Raw genomic sequence first — 15,060 nt, forward strand, 5'->3', positions numbered from 1 at the left:
CCATTTATTCGTGGCCCTTTCAGGTCAGCTAGCCGGGCAGCGCTAAGGCAGGAAGCCCAGCCCACGTCTTCAGGCTTCCTTACAACAGGCATCTACGAGTCAGATCTTTTTTTTTTTTTTCCCAGAAAAAAAAACTTTTTTTTGCAAAAAAACCTCCTCAATAAACAACATGTAAACAGAAACAGCTGCTTCCGTCTCCAGAAACGCCTCATTGTGCCTTCAAGGGCTTGTCCGTGGCGGGCAGCAGGGAGGGCTGGCAGGGCCCACTTTCCTCCTCCTCAGGGGAGTCTTGGGGGTAGACCACGAAACACAGCTCCTGGCCCCAGCGTGTCATGGACTCTGAGGACAGATAGATGGGTCTTGGGCCCTGGCCCCTGGTGACAGAGGCTACCCCACCTCCGCACACCTCCCCTGGGCAGGGGTCTTCAGGGACCTGCTCCCTCTGTGAAGGTGGGTTCCAGACACTGCAGGCACGGCCTGGGGGACACTTGGTGGTGGCTGGCTTGTGTTGCCACCTCAGCTGTTGGGAGACCCAGCTCTGGGAGGAGCCTGTGAGAAGGTCCCACCTCCAGGCTCTGGCCACCTGGGAGAGGCTGCCCTGCTCACCTGTGAGTCTGTGCACACACTTTGGTTTGCTTCTCCAGAACACCCCCAGGAAGAAAATGGGCACCCCTGTGAGGATGATGATGATGCCGACCCCACAGACCATGGGCTCCGAGATGAAGCTGAAGACCAGCAAGAACGCCCAGAAGACCAAGTACGCGATGGGGATGAGGAGGTTCACCTGGGGAAGAGTGAACGGGGACACCGTGGTGCGGGACCCCAGCTCCCCTGCCCCACCCCGGGGGTCTGAGCAGTGTTCCTCCCTCTCCTGGGAGCTGGGGGCCGCAGGGATCCTCTGGCACAGCCCAGCGTGCTGGAAGCCAGTTCATGGGTTGGTCAGGGGCCAGACTGTTGAGGATTTGTCAGTTGCAGTGGCTGGTGTGCAGACTCGGTGCTTGCACTTGGCTGGAGGTCCATTAGTTTTTGGTGTTTCCCATTTCAGGCACCAAGCACTTCTCCACTTAAGGATTTATATGCAAATAGAGGGGCTTTTCTTTGAGCTCAGGCTGTGGCCTGGTCTTCTGCTTTTGTGTGGGCCAGTGGTGGAATCCTGGCTCTGTCACTGGCAGCCCGTGTGCACTGGAGTATTAAAGGCACCCTCCTCTTGGGGCTGCCGTGGGGACTGAGTATGTCAGCACGTACAAAGCCCCGAGCAGGGCCCAGAGCTCGGCAAAAGCCGGCATTGCTGTTGCTGTCATCGCCTGCCCCTGCCCCTGGTGCCCGCAGCAGGAGACGGGCGGCTCTGCCGGTTTCTGGTGCATCCACCGCCCTGGCTGCCCCCGGGCCTCACCTTGATGGGCCTGTGGAGCGCCGGCCGCCTCCAGCGCAGCACCAGCAGGCCCAGGACGGTGACGCCGTAGCAGAGGTAGTTGATGAAGGACACGTAGTTGATGAGGGTGTACGTGTCGCCCACAAGCATGATGACCGCCGTGGCCCCACACTGGGAGAGGACCTGGGGCTGATGGCCGGCCTCCCACCTGCCTCCTGCCATCCCCGAGGGCTGCCCTGGGCCTGCCCACTCTGGCCAGGAGGTTGGGGGAGACCCGGCCCCTCCCCACACCCCCTGTGGGCTGCCTGCCACAGCCAGAGGCTCATCCCTGCCGTCACCCAGAAAGTCTCCCATTGCCGGGTGGCCCCGGCTCCGTGCCCTGCCTGGCCTGGGTCCCCCAACTTACACAGACGAGGAGGGCGGGGATAGGGGTGCAACGTCTGACGTGGATCATGGCCAGCAGGCTGGGCAGGTGCCCTTCCCGGGCTCCAGAGAAGCACAGCCTGGGGGTGGGACAGAGATGGGTACCAGCCACATCCCGGACCTGATGTCCCTCTAGAGCTTCACCTCTGACCTCCTGCTCCAGGACCCAGCAGCACCACTGGGCAGTTCTTCCCCTGAGCTAGCCCACCTCCCTCTTGCTTTCTTTACCTCCGAGCTGGATCAGACACTTGTCACTGGTGGGTTCATCACCTCAGCTTCAGGTGACTCCTCTACCTGGCGGAGTCTCCCTTCCTTGGCCCCCCCAGCCCCACTTGGCATGGCTGGCGCACACCTGGGCACCTGCCTTTCCTCCCCACGTCCACCCTCTCCCCAGTCCAGTCACCTGGAGGAGGTGAACAGGTAGCCGTTGATCCCTCCGAACGTGGACAGGGCCACGGAGGCGGGCATGACCCACGCAAAGTAGCCCAGCAGCTTCTCCCCGAAGGTCTGGTGGGCACAGAAGAGAGGCCATGCGTGTGGCTGGGGCGGGGGCCAGGGCAGGGACGGGGGACCAAGCAGGGGCCCCCACTCACCACGGCCACTGCGTTGGAGGACAGCAGTTCCTGGGGGGACATGGCCGTGAAGTAGGCGATGTTGGTGAACGTGTACACGAAGGTCACCAGTGGGATGGAAATGAAAATGGCTCGAGGTAGGTTCCTGGGGGCGGCAGTGGAGTGTGTCAGCGTCAGCCCCTGGGAGGTGCAGGACTCAGGGGACCTAGCCACAGGAGCAGCTTTGAGTCTCATCTCCTGCAGCTGCTGGGGGCACTGGGGAAGGAAAGGGGGCAGCCTGCTGCCCAGGATGCAGGGACACTGCTGTCTGCCCCCTCCCCCATCCCTGCCTGGGCACGGGGAAGGGCGGATGGGGGAGGGTCCACATCATATCCCAAGTGCAGGGCCAATGTCTACACATAACGACTGAATTGCACACAGCCAAAATCAGCCTGGAAAGTCCCCAAAGTGCCCTCAGAGCCAGTCCATAGCTGAGGTCTCCCCGGGACTCCAGTCCCAGCCCACCCGGCCGCAGCAGTTCACTGTCAAGAGCTCTCGCTGAGCATGAGACAGTCACTGGCTTCATTTGCGGGGACCACATTGTGTGCTTATGTATGATTTGTGGCCAAATGCAAATCTCTGGGTCTATTTATAGCAGGACGGTGACACTCAGTCTTTCTGGGGCCCAGCGAGGGCTGTGATGTGTCCCCAGCCTCACAGAACAGGGCCAGGCTGGAACTCGAGCATCCCCGCTTTCTTTCCAGAGCCCTCCCTGGGGGCGCAGGTGTGCTCAGCCGGGTGCCCAGTCCGAGCCAGGGGTGCAGCGGGTCTGCCCCTCCCAGTGCCTGGCCAGGTGCCCCACTCACTTTCGGGGGTCAACCAGCTCCTCGGTGACGTAGTTGAGGAAGTTCCAGCCACTGAAGGCGAAGGAGCCCTGGAGGAAGGCCAGGGCCAGGTGACCCACAGAGGGTGTCGTCCAGAAGGTGAAGGCACTGCTGGGCCGCAACTCCTCGACGTGGCCTGGGGGCCCAGGGGTCAGGGGTCAGCGTGGTCTCCCGGCCCCGCCCACACGCCCACCCGGCCCTACCTTGGAAGATCTGGATGAAGCCCACGCCGATGATGAGGGACAGGGCCAGCAGCTTCCCGCCCGTGAAGACGTCCTGGATGCGTGTGGCCCAGCGCACGCTGGAGCTGTTCACCCACGTCAGGAGCACTGTGGAGCGAAGGCAGGGTGGGCGCCTGGGCCAGGACCCCTCACGGTGGGCCGCTGCCACGTCCAGCCCAGGCGGCAGCACGGGGACCCCAGCCCCTGACGCTGCCGTCCCCCGACAGGGGGCCATTGGCGGCTCTGGGACGGACCCAGCCCAGAGCCCGGGGACACTCACTCAGGCAGGCCATGGACAGCACTCGAGAGGCCGCGGCCGGGGGGATGCAGTTGGGGAACACGGGCTGCAGCACGTAGTTGGAGAAGGTCATGGAGATGACAGCCAGGCTGGTGGGGTACATGATGAGCACGGCGCTCCAGAGCAGCAGGAAGCTGGAAGGAGCGAGGGCCGGGCTGGCGCAGGCGTCCCAGGACCCCCCAGCTGCCAGAGGCCGCTCTGGCCCAGGGAGGCAGGGTGGACCTTGCCGAGGCCTCACTGCTGTATTTATGGACTATTTTAACCGAGAGGGTGTTAAATATACACCGACAGGGGTGCGCCCGGGCAGCTGTTGGGACGGACATGGGAACCAGACATCTTCCTCCCATCCAAGGACTAACCAGGCCCGACCCTGCTTAGCTTCCGAGCTCAGACGCGATCGGGCGCGTTCAGGGTGCTATGGCCGCAGACATCCAAACATCTTTCTAATGACCACAGCCCTCCCTTGGCCACAGGCTGCTTCCTGAGCCAGGGTGGGTCGTCTCGGCGGAGTCCTGAGGCCTGACTGGCTCTGAGCTGCGTGCAGGGCCTGCGCCTTGGCTGGGGTGGGCAGTGACTTATGCCTGAACCTCGCCCCTGTAGGTGCCCACGTGGTGGTGGCGGCGGCAGGGGCGGAGGGGGGGGTCTGCACTCAAAGCTGTGAGGCCTGACCCGTTCCCAGGGGCTCTGCCTGCACCCCGGGGAGACTCTGCCCTTGGGAGTGGTCCGAGCCCCTGGCCAGCCCTCTAGGGTGGGATTGCCACGTCAGGACACCAGCCACCTCTGGGTCACCAGGTTCGATGGGCTCCTCTGGGTCCCCGCCTTGCTCTGTAGCCATGACCGTTCCCCTCGCTCTTCCCCACTGTCCTCCCTTCAGGGGCTCTCTAGCTTGGTGGCTTTCCTCCCCTGCTGGGGGTCCCCTCTGGCCGCTCCTCCATGCCGGGTGCCCGTGAGTAGCATCCCGGGCCCTCTTCTCCCTTCCAAGTGTCCTCTCCAGGCCCAGAGCATGATTCTTCTGCTTTCCTGGGGTCCAGGGACACTCCCCGCAGAAGACAGCACCCATGGATACGCCTGCAGGACGTGCATGCCCTGCCAGGGCCCCTGGCCTGTGTCCCTCAGAACCAAACTTCGCCCACTTCAGCCTAGATGTCTCCTCTGAACTCCAGACCATCCACGGAGCCTCCCACTGGGACGGTGGGTGCCCCCCTCGGCATCCGCCTCTCGCTCGTACTACCCTGGCTACCACGTGCTCCCAAATTAGGCTCCAAAAGGATTTTAGAATCTGCCTGTACCTTTGAGGTTTTTGGCTCGACTCAGCTGGACAAATGCAATGGCTTCAAGCCCCTCATCCCCTCCAAGCCCTGGCGCCTGCCACGTACCCGACCTTGCCTCTAGCCACAGCAGACATACTGCGCCCACCCAGGCCACCGCGCCCTCTGCCCACGCTCCCCATCCTGGGGTACGCCCCCCATCCTGGGGTGCCCTCCCCACTGGCAGGCTGGCCTGGCTGAGAAAAGCCCCACCCTCCTTCCCGGCCTGGGTGCACACCTGGCTTTCCCTGGGAGCCTGCCCGAGGCGTGCACTGTTCTCGCCGCTCTGCACACACCCTCAAAGCAAGGCTCTTGCAGGGCTTAACCACATCCGAGGGGCTGTCTGCTCTCTGCTCTGTGACCAACTCGAGGACAGGGACAGATCTTTTTATGGCTGGCTCCCCAGCCCTAAGCTCATAGTAGGTGCTCAGCGGATGTTCACCGGTGAATAGAGGAACGTCAGGGAACTGTTTAAAGGGGTCCTCCTGCAGGGCGTGTGACAAGAATACCCTGCCTCCCCCTCGGTTCCTCACACCACACAAAGGCTTAGTAAAACCAAGGCCCCTCCCTGCCTGGGTCCCAGCACAACTGCGGGTTTCGGAGAGTAAGAGCCTCCTGCCCACAAGCACTGGCGGGGAGGGAGGGAGCTGCGGGGTAGCTCTGTTTAATAGGAGACTCGGAGAGGCCAGGGGCCAGCTGGAGCACCCAGCAGACAGCAGCGGGCTGCGGTGGGCCTTGGAAGGCTGCCTGACACCCCCACTCCTTCTCTCCATCCACCATGACCTCCTGGTGATGTGGGAAGCAGAAGAGGAAACCAACCGAGGCCCAGGACCCAGCTGGCCACCCCACTCTGGAGAAGCTGGCCCCGCCCTGCCGGAGCGCCACACTCACCCAGCCAGGCCCCCGAAGATCTCCGTGACGTAGGCGTAGTCCCCGCCGGACTTGGGGATGGCGACTCCCAGCTCCGCGTAGCAGAGAGAGCCCAGAGCGGTCACGCCCCCGCCCAGAACCCAGACGAACAGGGCCAGACCCACGGAGCCCGAGTGCTCCAGGACGCCCTTGGGTGAGATGAAGATGCCCGAGCCGATGATGTTTCCTGTGGGAGGAGAGACGGGGAGGTGTCAGGCCCGGGGCCCCCTTTAGCAGCCCGGCCTCTGTGGGGATCCAGATGTTGCAATAAGGAAGGAAGCCCAGGGGGCTCCCTGGAGGAGGCAGCGTGTGGATGCCACTGGGCCCCCAAACCCGGCAGGTGCCATCGGGGCTCATTATATGCCACCTCCTTAGTCCCTGGCATGGAAAGGGCACCTCGTCCAGCCAGTCAGGTCCTCTGCCAGAGACAGGTCTTGTCTGTCTTCCTGGGCTCCCCACTGACCCCTGTAAGGAGGAGCCACAGAGCGAGGTGGCCCAGCCACTGTGACGATGGCAGAGGTGGCCACTCCTGCGCCTGCCTGCACGGCCCATGCTCAGGTCCTCGTCTGCAGCCACCTGTCCCCCCCCACAACCTGCTGTCCAGAGCTGTCCCCTGTATAAAGCAAGACCTTGACCACTCTCCTGCCACTTTCCTATTGGCCAAAGTCCAAACTCATGCACAAGGAGTAGCACTTCTTCCACGAAGCCCTCCTAGACCTCACCGGGTTTGGGCTCTTCCTCCCACCTCGTAGCCCTGCTCTGTCCTCTGTTTCATCTTCTGTCTATTTCCCTGTCAGGCAACACCCCCCTCCCCGCTTTCTCCCTGACCTGGAACCCAGGACGTGGATGCCGACCCTGCCGAGACCTTGTGTCCTGGTGCTGTTGAAATGTTTCAGGTCCTGGGCACGGCCCAGCGGGGCCAGGACAGGAGCTGGTGCAGTGTCAGGGCTGAGCTGGTTAGCAGCATGGGGCCAGGGGCGGGGTAGGCACCGGCAGGTGGCAGAGACTCTCGGCCCCGCCGGGGGTCCCTGCTCTCCTTGGGGCAGCCCCTGACTGTACGAAGTGCTCATGCCCTAACCCCAAGACACCGTGGGACACTGTTGGGGCTCAGAGGCCTGGGGCCCTCCTCTTGCCCAGGCCGGCGGGGCACTTCCTGCTGTCCTCTCCATATGGTGGGGTTCCGGGGAGGGCTCAGGGAGGTGTGTGAAGCCCTCAGCTCATTCGCGGCTGTGTCTGTGAAGCGCTTTGCATCTTCCTTGGCGTGATTCTGCGTGGACGGCCTGCACCCCGTGGGGAGAGGCCCTGTCTGCTTCTGATGCAATGCCAAAGGGTCGGAGGTCCAGCCGTGGTCTACAGAGCAGGCTCCCAGGAAGAGCGAGACTCCAAGCGCCCACCTAGCCCTGCGCTCCCGGCAGTTAGTGCAAAGCGGGCAAGGTTCTGGCTACAGGGTCTCCCCATCCGTGTGCATGGAGCAGTGGCCTCACGGGAGGTGTGCACCAGGGCCTACCCCAGAGGACGTAATCCCAGAACCGCATGAACAGAAGAGCTGACCCTGGTGGGACCTGGGGCTCAGCTGCTCCACCAGGATGGCCTCCACCCGCCAGGGCCTCGGGAGGGCGGGCGCACGCGGGTCCCAGCAGAGCCCGCCTACTCCACCTGCCGCCTGCAGGAGGGGCTGGGCGAGGACACAGTGTGGCCGCCAATCTGCATTCACTCCCTGTCCACGGCGCTGCCCCCACCCCCACCCCCGGCCGACACAGATTTCTAGTCTGGACGCTATGACACCCCACTTGGTGTTCTGGTCACATCCCGGGAGTCCTAAATACATCTAGATAAGGACGAAATAATTCCTGTGCCCCAACCCCCAGAGGTAAGCTGTGCCCGCGGGCTGCTTCCAGGGGCAGAGGAGGGCCTCCCTCATCTCCCGCCAGGGCCCGGGGCCTCGGTGGGCTGCGGGGTTTCTAAAGGGCCTTTGAGTCCGCTCCGCCGCAGCAGCGCCTCTGTTCTCAGGACCTGGCGGAGGGGGATTTGCCAAAAGCCAGAGAGGTTGGGAGCCAGCGGGGGCTGGGTGGCCTTGGAAGGAGCTGAGCATGTTCGGGGCATCCCAGGCCCCGAGCCACCCACCTGCACGGACCCACCACTCGGTACAAGGCAGCCTGGCGGGGTACCTGGCACCCACACCTGGCACCTGTCTTCCAGGACCGGGGTCTGAGGGGGACTTTCCGCCAGCCCCGTACCCAGTGTCCGGAGGCTCGGATGCTGGGTCCATGGGGTGGGGACCACTACTGTTCTGGACACGTGGTCTTACGCTACAGTCCAGGACTTCTCCCCACATGGCCCAAAGGACCACAGGAGCTAGCCCGTGTCACTGAGGTCCTCAGGGGCCTCTCCCTCTGGGCCTGGACGGCCTCCAGCATCTGTCCCAGGATTGCGTGGAACGTGGCAGAAACCCCACCATAGCCCACTGGCTGCCCCCGGCACCCTGTGGTGGGTGGGACTCTGTGAGAAGCAACTGGGGTGGTGGACTTGGGCCAGTGGCGGAGGAGGAGCAGGAGGAGGAGGATCCTATGGGCAGGGACAGGGGCCCCAGTGCTCCAATGATTATAGGAGGTGTGGAGGGGGGTCCGCCACAGCCGGAAGGGGGCTGTGGGGGTGCCTGCCAGTCCCCCCAGTGGTGTGGACTCAGCCTCCCTTCTCAGACCCCACGTTCAGCCCAGCAGATCTTCCTGGAGCGGGGGACAGCAGTGGCATGTGTAGCCTTCAGGGACCCCTGTCTGGAGGGGCAGGAAGTCAGGGCCTGGCAGGACCGGGGGATGTGGGAGGGGCGGGAGACACTGCGGGGTCCCCGGCCGGGTGTCTGACCGATGGCTGACCAGAGAGATGGGGGTCCCAAGGCCTCCACATCATTCGGGTCCTATCCACCCAATGGGACAACTGCTCTGGGTCCTGGCAGGTCCTCGGCGGGGCGGAGCTCCAGGCGGGTAGGCAGGGATGTGGGTGCCCCCACCAGCCACCCGCCCGCACTGCTGGAGTCTGCTCCTCCCGCCCCCTTCCTTGAGCCTTCGCTGGGTGGTTTTATCACATTAAGATGTTTGGCCTGATGGGGCTTACCCAGCTCTTCGGAGGGACGAAGAAAGGGCCATTGTTCCCTGTGGCGGCCGTGGTGCGTGCTGACCTATTTCTGGGAGGCAGTGGCGGACCACGGAGGTGGCAGGGGTGGCCTGTGCAGGTCGCGTCGGCAGAATGAGCCACCTGCCCTCGGTGTGTGTGGGGGGATGTGCAGTCTGATTTGGGGAGGGGCAGGGAGGGCCCGCCAGGCCAGGACGCGGCACCACCCCTCACCCCTAGGGACATGCAGGAGCCGGCTGTGTGACTGCAGGCCAGAGCTGCCCTGCTCAACCTCAGTTTCCCCATCTGCCAGGTGCGGCCACTGGGCTAGGGGGCAGCAGAGGGCTGGTCCCACAAGCCTTTGGCAGGGAGGATTCACCCTGCACAGCTGCACTGGGCCAGAGGAAACCGTCTGCTCAGCGCCCCCCGCCCCCACGGTGGCGGCCCCTCCCCAGCTCACTGCCTCCCTGAAGCAACACCAGCCCCAGGAAGCTCTCCCGGACCACCCTCCTTGGGCCTATATCTGGACCCTGCACCACGCCCATGGCACCTGGGGGATGGCCGGGAAGGGATTCTTTCACCTGATGCAGGCGGGCTCGACCCTGTCTGCACATCAGACGCCACAGGAAGTGCTTATGGCCCTCACTGTTGTCATCCACGCTAGACACCCCGTAGGCCACCCAATCTCTCCTCTGGAGACCTGAGCCACATGGGACCCCCGACACCCTGGGGGTGGTTGGCCAGAGCCTGCCGAGGCCCCAGTGAAGGCTGTCCCCCAAGCTCCTGAGTGTGCTCACCCCCACACAGCAAGCATGTGTCAGGTACCTCTCTGGGAGGACAGCTGTGCCCACTGAAGTCCTGGCAGAGCCCCAAGGAGGTGAGTGGGGACATCCAGGATGTGCCTGGCATTGCGACTTGGCGGGTGCACACTTCCAGCCCAACCCGCTTTCCTTGAGAGAGAGTGTAGAGCCCTCTCTGGCTCCCTCGGCCCAGCCTGGCCCAGCCTAGCGAGCCTCCCCCAGCCCCGTCTCCAGGCTGAGTCTCATCATGGTCACCAACAGCTCCACATTGCCGAATCCAACAGTCACGCCCTGGGCCACTCTTACTCGTCCCATCAGCAGCAAGTGGCTGGCGCATCGCTCCCTTCACTCAGCCGCCTGGTCTCCCTCTGACCTCACTGGCTGCTGCTTGGAATCCCTCGCAGGTCCTTATCTCGCCTGACTTCTAGATGCCGGGCACCCTGGGCTCCGTCCTCAGGCCTCTTCTCTTGTCTTTCTACACTCGGTCCCCTGGACACCTCACCCAGCACCCTGGTTTCTACTGGCAACTGCCACATTTATATCCCTAGCTCCTCTCTGCTCAATGAAACCTGTATGTCCAACCAACTACTCACCAAACGGACGTCTCACAGTGAACATGCAAAGCGGAATTCCTGACTGTCACTCTCCTGCCCTTGAACCTGCTCTCTCAGTCTTCCCTGATGGACAAATGGCAAACCATCGTCCCCACGGCTCAGGCCATCACCTTGTGTCTCCTTGACACGCCCCACGTCCAGCTCTTCACAAATCCTCCGGCTCTACCTTCCAGACACATCCAGAGTGGCACCTCCTCCCTGCACCTCTGCGGCTGCCACCCTGCCCCGAGCCCCTGCGGCCTCTTGCCCAGGGGACCCGTGCAGCCTCCTGACCCGCCTTCCTGCTCCTGCGCCCTCTTCTCCATAGCAAGCTCGCCAAGTCCCATCCCCTCTGTCCTCTGCTCAAAACCCTCACTGGGCTCTCACCTCACACAGAGGGCAGGGTCCTCGCCGTAGCTTGCAAAGCCCCGCACAAGCTGAACTCCACCCCACTCCCTGACTCCTCTCTGACCTAAAACCCCCTCCCCTCCTTCCGCAGTGCCCATCGTGGCCCCGTGGGCTGTGCATTGGCTCATTATCCCGGTTGCCGTTTGACGCCCATGCTGGGATGTCAGCTCCAGGAGAGGGATTTTGGGGGACTGCCGTCCCCAGCACATGCCTGGCACCGTTTGGTACATAACCGTTGAATAGATGAATGAGTGCGTCCAGGCCTGGCACAACCCCATCCTGTCACTGGGGCCGCCTGGCCCCCAGTGGGGTCCTGGAGCACACCAAGGACCTCTGGCCCTCGGCAAGTTGCAGCTTTGCGTCCTGTTTCCTCATCTAAATGGGGCCGTGGTGAGGCACAGACAAGGTCCTGCATAGCTTTGTCTCCTCGGGTTCTGGTGAGGAGTCACCCACCTCCAGCCCTGGAGATCAGGGGGGGTCCTGGCTGGGGCTGCATGAGCAGGGATTGGCTCCCGAGAGGAGGGCTGTAAAGTAGAGCCCCGAGCCCCTGAACACACACCTGACCCACGGACACCTGCGGGAGCTGGGGCACTTGCAGCAAGGGGGACAGCAAAGGAAGAGCCTGGCCAGCAATCCATCTGCTCTGGTGGAACCGGGCACGTCCCTCCCTTTTTCAGGTGGGGAGCTGGCTGGCAGCCTCCACTGGGAGGCACGTCCCTGTCCATCTGTTTGTTTGTCCATCCATGATGGAGGGGGGCTCAGTAAAGCCTGGTTGCGTGAGTTCCCAGCTCACTCCCCAGCCCTCTCCCGTCGAGGGCGCTGAGTCTGGCCCGAAGGGCCTGGCATCAGAGCAGTATGAAGGGCACGGGACCGGGAGGTGAGTCCAAATCGGGTACCACATCCTGAGCCTGCCACTTGTAGCAGTGCAAACCTCAGTTTCCACATCTGCCAAATGAGTATAAAAATTCCTGTCTTGCAAGGTAGGCACGAGAATCAAATAAGACAAAGGAATATGTGTTCATAATGTAGGGAGTGTTTTTACGAACAGATATTCGAAGTGACGATGATGTTCTGCACAGCCCCTGCTCCAGCCTGGCCAACCCCCCTCCAGCTGGTGGACACTGTCTCACACCTGCCCTAGCCAGCCCCTTCCTTATGTCCCCATCCCCGAAAGCCTCGCTCCTCATCTGGGCTGGGGCAGGGGTGAAGGGGGAGAGACTGGTCGGATCTTCTGGGAGGGTCTACCTAGAAGCTGGGGAGCTCACAAGTTCAGTAACTGGTGACAAGGACAGGTGATAGAGCAGGATGTAAAGTTCTCAAGATATTTTACAGGCCGGGCGCGGTGGCTCACGCCTGTAATCCTAGCACTCTGGGAGGCCGAGGTGGGCGGATCGTTTGAGCTCAGGAGTTCGAGACCAGCCTGAGCAAGAGCGAGACCCCATCTCTACTAAAAATAGAAAGAAATTATATGGACAGCTAAAAATATATATAGAAAAAATTAGCCGGGCATGGTGGCGCATGCCTGTAGTCCCAGCTACTCGGGAGGCTGAGACAGGAGGATCCCTTGAGCTCAGGAGTTTGAGGTTGCTGTGAGCTAGGCTGACGCCACGGCACTCACTCTAGCCTGGGCAACAGAGTGAGATTCTGTCTCAAAAAAAAAAAAAAAAAAAAAAAGATATTTTACAGCTAAAATATGACATTTTGCAGGCAGTTTTGACTTCGACGAGGCTCCCTAGGGTGGCGGTGTGAAGGAAAAGCTGTCCCCCAAATCCCTGCAGGAAGGTAGGGTGGGGTGGGGGGTGGGGATGTGGACCCCCAGGGCAGTGGCTGGGGAGAGCAGGGCCCTCAGCGCATCAGGCGGGGAGGGCAGTGCAGAGCCCGGCCTGGCCCACAGCTGCCCCGGCCCCCACCTCCTGTCACCTCTTAGCTGAGGTTGAGCCCCCTTGCTCCTTCCTTCCCCGTCCAGCCTCCTGGCTGCTGTGGCCCTCCGAAGCTCCCCAGGCCAGGCTCCCAGGACCACTACTGAGTGCCCCGGGCTGGGGGTCAGGTCCTGGGGTTCTGTAGCTGAATCTATCTTGGGTTGGCCAAGTTGCCCTTTACCCCAGCTCAGTCTTCAAATTCTGGAAGCTGAGGGAGGAGGTTGACCGGGCAGAGCAAGAATGGGCTGACGGGTGGGGAGCTGTCAGGGCAGACCTGGGCTGCACGGGGATGTCCGCACAGGGTCTCTCCTGGAGAAGGAGCGTGCTGGTGGAGCTGGCCTCCTCCACTCCCACCATGACCACCAGGCCCTCTTCTGACCTGAGGAGGACGGGATGTGGGGAGGTGACAGAGCAGGAACACAGCTCAGGATGTGGGATCAGTTGAGGCAGCCCAGGAGGAGCTGTGTCTCCTCCTGCACCTGCCTGGGCAGCCCCTTCTTGGGGGGTAGGCTCCGGCAGAGGGTGTGGCCCGAGGAAAAGCTCTAGCCAGTACCCTGGCCGAGTCCCCGGAGCTCAGGGCCAGATCAGGACTAGCTGTGTTCAGGGCAACTCTTGACGTAAGGACTCCTAACACGGGGCTGGAAGACGAGGAGGTGGGGACCCTGGGTCTGCCTTGCTGAGCCTCCAAACTTTCTCCATCTCCAGGTGTCGGGGTAGGAGGGCGGTGGACGCACAAACAGCTCCCCCTGGCTGGGGAAGGGGAAGGCTGGCAGGTGACAGTGCAAGAACAGTCAAGGCCCCAGTTACTCATGCCCCAGCCCGTGTCTCCCGGGATACAGGGGACCATAGAAGAGGTCCCTCCCAGGAGGGGCTCAGAGGCACCCAGTATGGAGAAAGTCACAGGTCTGGATTAGCCCAGTTCCTGAGCAGTCAGCATTCATGACTTGGGACAGAGGGAGCAACAATCCCACCACCATTCTCTGCCTACCCAAAAGCCCCTCCGTGGGGGCAGGATACACTGCCCATGCTCAGGTGGGGAAGCCGGAGCCAGAAGGCCAAACCACGCGAGCGCCAGCCCAGGGAGCAGCTGGCCCTGCTGCCGGCTCGGTGTGCTCACCACTGCCTCCCGTCACTGTTCCGCCCCCTCCCCCTGGGTCCTGCTGCCAAACTCTGGTAAATACATGCTCTGAACACATTTGGCCTCTGCACGGGCTCTACCTGTCCAGTCTACCCACAGCCCCTCCTGCTGTCCAAGAATAAATCACTGGCACTGCATGGCACCTGGACCTGGCAACACAGGGCTCAGAGGAACCCACTGCCCAGAACCTGGGGCTCCAGCCCGCTCAGCCTGACTGGTCCCCAAACTTTTGACTCTCGGGCCCTCCAGGCAGGACGGTGTCATTACCTCCATTTCACAGTTGAGGAAACTGAGGGTAACTGCCTTGCCAAGGCCCCCCAGCAAAGCCAAGTCAGGAAGAAGATCCTAGTGGCGGATAGGACTCGAAAGTGTCCCAGGCGCACAAACTTCCCAGGCGTCTGGGGAGCAGGGGACAAGCAGCTCTGCGCCTATGTCCTGCCAGCCCCTGCCCTGCGAGCAGGTCAGTGCGCACCTGGGGTAGGCACAGCAGGTGCTCCGGGCGCCTGCTCGCCCGCGGTGCCACTGTCGCAGGAGCGCCTGAGAAGGGGCGCGCCCAGCTCAGAGCGGCTGTGCGCCCCGCAGCCGTCGCCCCGCAGCCCAGGCACCCGCCTGCCCGCCTGGGGCCCGCTCACCGATGATGATGGTGCAGGCGCTCACCAGCCCGATCTCCTTCTTGAGCGTCACCCGCTCCGAGGCGCCGGGGCCCGGGCCCGGGCCGGGGGAGGGCGAGGGCCCAGGGCCGGGGTTCCCGCGCCCACTCTGCTGCTGCGTGTGGCCGGCCATGTCGCTGTCCCGCCGCGTCCCGGCCGCCTGCGCTGCCCCGTCTGTCCGGCCGGCCGCCAGTCCGCGCGTCCGCTCGTCTGTCCCCAGCAGCCGGGACAGCGCCCACAGGCGGGCGCATGCGCTGGCGCCGGGCCCGGGACCCGAGCCCCCGGGCTGCGGGGCCCGAGGAGGGGCGGAAAGAGCGCCGGCCAGCAGCCCCCTCCCCCACTCCCTTAAAGAGAACTCCCCCTCCCCCGCCAATCCCGGGCTGGGAAGGAGGGAGAGGACTTGGGGCAGACCCAGGAAGAACTTCCCAGCTGAGCGAAGGAAGGGTCCCCCCTCTGCCTGAGTTACACCCGTCTTTGGG

The 15,060-nt window shown here is 63.0% G+C and overlaps 1 protein-coding gene across 1 annotated transcript; it reads right to left on the reverse strand.

The window, feature by feature from the left end:
• Positions 1 to 131: 131 nt before the first annotated feature.
• On the reverse strand, positions 132 to 14,854 carry SLC7A10 (solute carrier family 7 member 10). The gene is made up of 11 exons (XM_069458269.1): positions 14,564 to 14,854; positions 5,948 to 6,152; positions 3,732 to 3,883; positions 3,434 to 3,559; positions 3,213 to 3,366; positions 2,389 to 2,512; positions 2,199 to 2,302; positions 1,779 to 1,875; positions 1,394 to 1,543; positions 607 to 784; positions 132 to 339 (listed from the first exon to the last, which is right to left on the reverse strand). Exons 1-11 carry the CDS (start codon positions 14,712 to 14,714, stop codon positions 209 to 211), a joined length of 1,572 nt encoding a protein of 523 aa, XP_069314370.1. The 5' UTR covers positions 14,715 to 14,854; the 3' UTR covers positions 132 to 208.
• Between the last annotated feature and the right edge of the window lie 206 nt (positions 14,855 to 15,060).

Source organism: Eulemur rufifrons, chromosome 24 (genome assembly GCF_041146395.1).
Source record: "Eulemur rufifrons isolate Redbay chromosome 24, OSU_ERuf_1, whole genome shotgun sequence".
Lineage (NCBI taxonomy): Eukaryota > Metazoa > Chordata > Mammalia > Primates > Lemuridae > Eulemur > Eulemur rufifrons.